We start from the raw sequence: 7,491 nt of genomic DNA on the forward strand, positions 1-7,491 counted from the left end.
TACATGTGTGTGTTTGTGTGGCTGCTTGTAGTAGTCCGGACTAATGCCGATTTATAGTGCTAGTCCGGACTGAGATACCATGCCGCAGTTTAACATGAATACCCCACTCAGACACAGTATACTGACTCCGAGCCGATCAGTCCTTGTTTTAGCCCCTTAATGCTGAGCGCCAGACAGGGTAACAACAAGTACCATCTTTTTTTGGTATGACGCGACCGGGGATCGAACCCCGGACCTTCCGCTCTCCGGGCAGAGGCTCTACCACTGGACCACGGAGGCGGTCACAAACAAACAAAAGAATTAAACTGTTGGGTAGAATATTCAACTCCATGTTTGGCTGTGGCCCCCTAGCACAGTGTGGAGCTGCGACTGGTGGTAGTGATAGTGTTGAGAGTTCGGAGAACGGGCTTATAATCGCTGTGAGGAGCTTGCGGAAGTACCTGATCAGGGGAGATAACTCACACCCTTTTCTTGAACATTCCTGTTGCAGACATTGAAGAAACATGGTAGAGTGTCAGAGATTTTAACTAAGAAAAAAAGACAAAATGTTGATAGTCGATGTTACTGTTGAATCCGGGTCAGTTTTTTGTGTGCTGAACTTGCCCCAATTGGACTGACTGACTGAGTATGGTTTTACGCCTCTTTTAGCAATATTCCAGCAATATCACGGCGGGGGACACCACAAATGGGCTTTACACATTGTACCCATGTCAGGAATCAAACCCGGGTCTTCGGCGTGATGAGCGAACGCTTTAACCACTAGGCTACCCGACCACCCCTGCCCCAATTGGAGGAGCTGTCTGGGATCCGGTTAATATGTCATAGGGAAAGGGTTAGTAACGGAAAATAGTAACTTCTGATTTCAGTTGGCGTTTCTTGTTTCTCCTAGAATTTTATCTTTGGCACTGATTTCTCTGTAAGTTACTATAGATGTTTGTACCAAAATAAGGTTGATGTGTCAAAATTATTTCTTTGTTATTTAGTTGATCTTCTAAGTCTTGTGGCTCTATTTTTTGAGGATATCTAGCATTTCCTCAAAGAAGTTTTGGGGGGATATAACCTGTGAAGAATCTTCTCCCCGCTCCCCTTTTTGAAAACTGGACCAGGCTATACAGAGATCCCTATAATGAGTGTGTATGGTGTCATAATGCTGTTAGCAACCCATGCTTGCCGTAACAGGCGACTGTCCTTGTCTTAAGAGGTGACAAACGGGATCAGGTGGTCAGCCTCGCTGACTTGGTTGAGGCATGTCATTGATCTCAATTCCGTGGATCAATGCTCATGATGTCAATCACTGGATTGTCTGGTCCAGACTCGATTATTTACAGACCGCCGTCGTATAGTTTGAATATTGCTGAGTGCAGCGTTAAACAACAAACAGACAAACAAACATAAGCTGTTACAGTATTCTAGCGATATCACCACAGGGACCACAGAAATGGGCTTCACACATTGTACCCGCGTGGAGAATGGAACCCCAGGCATGATGGGAACACTTACCACTGGGCCACCCTGAACCATGTTTATCAGTCAGTAATGACAACACTGAGCCTAATGTTTGAAGCATTTCTTCTATTCACAGCCTCACCTTTACCGGAGACAACTGACATCACTGATGTATCTTTCCCAACACTACAGTCTGCAGAGCAGGCCGACCCAGTAGCGTCTGAACACAGCAAGGATGCTGATCACACATCCATGAAGAAGAGGTACTCGTCAAACATGAAAGGTAAAACCATCCAACATTTCTGTGACTTTAAGGCATATTTTCTGAAATCTGAAATGTCCTTTTTTGTCAACATGGTCAGATAATGAATAAAATAGAGTGATTCAGTATCTAACCCATTAAAACATTTTTATCCCCCACTACGAAGTGAGGCCGGGGGAAATAGGAATGGAGTTCGTCCATCCACCCATCCCCTTCTCAAAGAAGATAAACTTTCTAAAAAAACCATTTAAGTTAGAGAATGAAATTTTACATACGGATGTAACTGGTCATGATCTTAAATGAGTGGGAGATTTGGTGTCTCTAATTCTTTTTTTACAGAGTTATGACCCTTGCTCTGTGCTTTTCCACTTAGCGCATCCTGCGTGAAATGGGGACAAGTTTTCTCAGAAACTACTGAAGTTACATGAATGAAAGTCTGCATGCTTAGCTATGAGAAACTTGTCAAGACTGAGTTCGAATAGTGGAGCCGTAAATTATTTCTTTTATGGCCCTTGCTCCGTGTTTTCAACTGAGTGCATAGTGTCTGCAATGGGGACAAGTTTTCTCACTCACTTAACCTGATGAACTTAACCATCATACTCTCTCCTTGGTGCCTCTTTTTCTGCACTTCTGCTTCTGTCTCTCCTTCATAAATGTCACAGGGACCACAGAAATGGGCTTCACACATTGTACCCGCGTGGAGAATGGAACCCCAGGCATGATGGGAACACTTACCACTGGGCCACCCTGAACCATGTTTATCAGTCAGTAATGACAACACTGAGCCTAATGTTTGAAGCATTTCTTCTATTCACAGCCTCACCTTTACCGGAGACAACTGACATCACTGATGTATCTTTCCCAACACTACAGTCTGCAGAGCAGGCCGACCCAGTAGCGTCTGAACACAGCAAGGATGCTGATCACACATCCATGAAGAAGAGGTACTCGTCAAACATGAAAGGTAAAACCATCCAACATTTCTGTGACTTTAAGGCATATTTTCTGAAATCTGAAATGTCCTTTTTTGTCAACATGGTCAGATAATGAATAAAATAGAGTGATTCAGTATCTAACCCATTAAAACATTTTTATCCCCCACTACGAAGTGAGGCCGGGGGAAATAGGAATGGAGTTCGTCCATCCACCCATCCCCTTCTCAAAGAAGACAAACTTTCTAAAAAAAACATTTAAGTTAGAGAATGAAATTTTACATACGGATGTTACTGGTCATGATCTTAAATGAGTGGGAGATTTGGTGTCTCTAATTCTTTTTTTACAGAGTTATGACCCTTGCTCTGTGCTTTTCCACTTAGCGCATCCTGCGTGAAATGGGGACAAGTTTTCTCAGAAACTACTGAAGTTACATGAATGAAAGTCTGCATGCTTAGCTATGAGAAACTTGTCAAGACTGAGTTCGAAAAGTGGAGCCGTAAATTACAGTCGTGCCTCGTTTATACGGACACTTGTGTCATTTCACAATTCGTCCGTATAAACGAATTTCGGTATAACTGAAACCAGCTTCTCACTGGAAGAGTTACTTCCCTTCAATTATGCAACTCATGACAGACGACAGAGCAAACAGATACATCTACTAAATCTTTATTCAAGACATACACGTTTCAAAAAATCTGTCATGGAAGTTTGAACCACATTTTGAGGTTTGAATTTTAAACAATAATTTCAAATTGTCAAGATTGCCTGTGTTCTTGTAATATGTAATCAAGGTCTCTATACAAGCACAAGCTTCCTTGTGAGTGACTGTAGTGGGTTGGAGGGGCTGCTCGTCTTGGTCATGTACAATAAACAAGCTCGTCTCAAACGTAACTTTGTGTCACTTGGTTAATTGACTTCTCATGAATCAAAGGATTACCACCAACGGAAGGATTACCACCAACGGAAGTGTATTGTCTGTTTAAGTGAGACAATTTTGTGTGCATTTCAGTGTTTTGTGTATGAAAATGACCATCCGGTTCTGGAAACTGAATTTCCATATATATGGGTAAATTTGTATAGTAATTATTTCGTTTTGAATGAAAATCGTCCGGGAACCGAGGTTTCCGGATATCTGAAGTCTGTATAAGCGGGGCATGACTGTATTTCTTTTACAGAGTTATGGCCCTTGCTCCGTGTTTTCAAATGAGTGCATTGTGTCTGAAATGGGGACAAGTTTTCTCAGAAACTACCGACATTAAATGAATGAAACTTTGCATGCTTACCTATGAGAATCTGTTCAAAAATTGGTCCTGTAATTCTATTTTTCCAGAGTTACTTCCCTTGCTGCATTTTTAGATCTTGAGCTTAAGCAGTTAAGGCCTATGATCCATGTTATTTTACAGATTGCATTGTGTCTGCAGTGGGACAAGTTTTCTTAGAAACTACTGAAATTAGCTTATCTAAGATATACTTATAAAGACTGAGTTCGAGAATTGGTGCCATAAATACTTTTTTCCAGGCCTTTTGTGTGTATTAATTTCACATTTAATTATTTTTTCTGATGACATAAAGCAACCCCAGTGCTTAGCCCTTCTTAAGGCTTTATAGGACACTTTCTGTCGTTTATATTCACGACAATATGAACAAACAAAATTCTAATGTTGTCCATGGTGGGGTATAGTGATGACGCTGTTTTCTTGTTTCATTTTACAGAGGTCTCTAGTGAAAACGAAAAGGCAGAAAACGTGGAGTCTCTTCCTTTGCTGGAATCAGCCCCATCTCTGAAATTAGACAGTTTCAAGTCATAGCATGAGAAATAGACAAGACTTACCTTGAGGAAGAAGACCCTGGTTTTACAGGAAAATGTTTTTGTCTATAGCAAAAATGTGCTTGTGAACAAGCATGTCCACAAATTGTTTGTGGCTCGAGAAACATTACATTTTGTGAATTCTATTCAGTGACCAAAGAGTAGAAACAGATTCAAAGACATGAAGACATGGTGTTTGAACAGTTCAGTGGACATTGAATAAGTGTTTGCAGCCAGAGAGCTCTTGGAAAACTTCCATATCGATACTGAACACCCTTGATGAAAGAGAACTTTTCATTGTGTTAACTTCGGTTACAACTTGAATACAATAAACATTTATCTGTGATTCACATTCTATATTGCACTCACTCACTCACTCACTCACGCTCTGACTCACTCACTCACTCACTCACTCAGGCTCTGTAACTCACTCAGCCACACAATCGTCCTCTCACTCACGCTCACATATGATACAACATTTGCAACATCATCCTGTGATATATATATAAATATATTTGTTTGACATTTATATTGGTTGTACAAAGTATTGATTGTAGTGCAAAATCGATTACAATCACATTTCTTAATCTACAGTGTTTATTAAAATATATATATTTTTATAGTATAAATTTTCATTCATCTCATTGTTACAAATTAATTCTTAAATTATCAATTGGGGAACAGTACTTTTCAAAATTTCACTGCTCATCAAAACTTACTTACTTACCTTCTTACTTAACCTGATGGGGCGGTCAGGTAGCCTAGTGGTTAAAGCGTTCGCTCGTCATGCTGACCCGGGTTCGATTCCCGACATGGGTACAATGTGTGAAGCCCATTTCTGGTGTCCTCTGACGTGATATTGCTGGAATATTGCTAAAAGCGGCTTTAACCATACTCACTCACTCACTTAACCTGATGAACTTAACCATCATACTCTCTCCTTGGTGCCTCTTTTTCTGCACTTCTGCTTCTGTCTCTCCTTCATAAATGTGGATGTCTCTTTTCTGTGAACCACTCACAGATTCACCATCAGTATTTTATCTTGTGTGCCATTTCCTGTACAGTCTCCATCAGTCCTTACTCATCTGCTTGAAATATATACATTCCATTAGTGTCTTATACTGCAGCCTTGGAAATTCTGCTTCTTCTTTTTTTAAAGTTACTCCATTATGTATGTAAACCCATTCTTGTTTGGTACATGGATGTAATCAGACACTGTAAGTAATGTGTCTTTGGTTGTGTAGTGTCTGGGAACTGGGACCGGCATGGAACTCGTAGCAAGACGTGGAGACGTAGCTCGGGGTCAAGGCGTACAAGATGCTTACCATCAGAGAAAGTTGTCTGTGTGACAGTGGGGGGCACTGGTGGCCCAGTCGTCTAAGGCGCCGCGATTCGCTGTGCAGAGTTGCGTCCCTTGGGCACGCCAGAAACCTATGATTGTGGGTTCGGATCCCGGTCGGCCCCGATTATGTTTCTAGGTTTGTCAGCACCATACCCGTGCTCGTGGGTTTCACTGAAGTGGTAAACATCTGAGAGCTGCATCACTTCAGGCTTCCCTCCCACATTAAGCTGACACGCCGCGATATCCCTGGAATACTGTTAAAAGCGGCGTTAAACCAGACTCACTCACTCACTGTGTGACAGTGTCAAGTGAGACACGTGTAGTATGTAACATCTGGAGGTGAACCGTGGTTCGAAAACCATCACGGGACTCAGAAATTTTATGGCCGCTACATTATGATTATTATGTATTTGTAATATCATATAGTGTAATAGATCATCAATGGGGAAGAAGGAGTTGAGAAATTTGGAGACAGTATGAGCAAGTTGTGTGAGCAGTGCATGAAAGTAGAATATTTGGGAAATTGTTTGAATTTAATATATATTTGATAACATGCTGCCAATAAATACCCGTTTCATCATAACATAGTTTCTAAGTTATATATATATGGTTGGCATTAAAACACAATGAAACAGTTTGTATAATATATTCTTAACTTTTCAAAACATCTTTTCCTTGTGTTATTTGTGTTTACACAGCACCTGAAGGTGTCCAGCATCCTGAACAACGTCCCACGCAATTCGAGTACGATGACCTAAAGTAAACTATGTTTATAACGAACTCAAAGGGACCACCAAATTAAGGTTGTTATAACCGAAGTTCATCATAAGCATATATATAGCATATATACAACAAATGACCGGGACCAAAAAATAAGTTTGTTATAACGGTCAGTTCGTTATAAGCGTGTTCGTTATAAACGTAGTTCACTGTACATCATCCAAGTCATTGAATCTGATCGCCTTCATATGACATAGTAAGACGAGTTCTATGGATGAACAACTTCTCTATTACAATTAGTGCGACGTTTCGGTGTAGGTCCTAACACCTTTATCAGTGATGGATAGTGCTAAACAACATAGGTATATATACTTATTGACATCTAAGTTTATACAGTGACTAGTTGATGGACACAGAGAGCTGATTAAGATAATGGGAAGCCAGCGGAGACTAATGAACACAGAGTAAACAAGCAGACTGATGGAGATGATGGAAGCCACTGGATAAAGGATAAACATTACCATAGGGGCTGTCGGGTGGCCTAGTGGTTAAAGCGTTCGCTCGTCACGCCGAAGACCCGGGTTCGATTCCGACATGGGTACAATGTGTGAAGCCCATTTCTGGTGTCACCCACCGTGATATTGCGGAATATTGATAAAAATGGCGAAAAACCATACTCACTCACTCACTTACTTCATCACACCATGGGCGGTCGGGTAGCCTAGTGGTTAAAGCATTCGCTCGTCACGCCGAAGACCCGGGTTCGAATCCCGACATGGGTACAATGTGTGAAGCCCATTTCTGGTGTCCCCCGCCGTGATATTGCTGGAATATTGCTAAAAGCGGCGTAAAACCATACTCACTCACTCACTCATCACACCAACTTCTAAATGCCACTCAAAGAAGTTCATATGACAAGCATATGTTGCTGGAGACCAATTCTAGGCCGGAATCCCCACAGTTGAAAAAAATGATAAA

General features: G+C 41.2%; 1 protein-coding gene across 1 annotated transcript in view; it reads left to right on the forward strand.

Annotated features, from left to right (window-relative positions):
• Positions 1–6,402, forward strand: part of LOC139477730 (uncharacterized) — a 28,185-nt gene extending 21,783 nt beyond the window's left edge. The window contains exons 14-15 of the mRNA XM_071260128.1: positions 1,583–1,729; positions 4,358–6,402. Of these exons, the coding sequence (XP_071116229.1) occupies positions 1,583–1,729; positions 4,358–4,452 (242 nt within the window). The 3' untranslated portion in view covers positions 4,453–6,402. The remainder of the gene's footprint in view (positions 1–1,582; positions 1,730–4,357) is intronic.
• Positions 6,403–7,491: the final 1,089 nt, after the last annotated feature.

Source organism: Haliotis cracherodii, unplaced genomic scaffold, assembly GCF_022045235.1.
Source record: "Haliotis cracherodii isolate W230 unplaced genomic scaffold, xgHalCrac1.p SCAF_35, whole genome shotgun sequence".
Taxonomy (NCBI): domain Eukaryota; kingdom Metazoa; phylum Mollusca; class Gastropoda; order Lepetellida; family Haliotidae; genus Haliotis; species Haliotis cracherodii.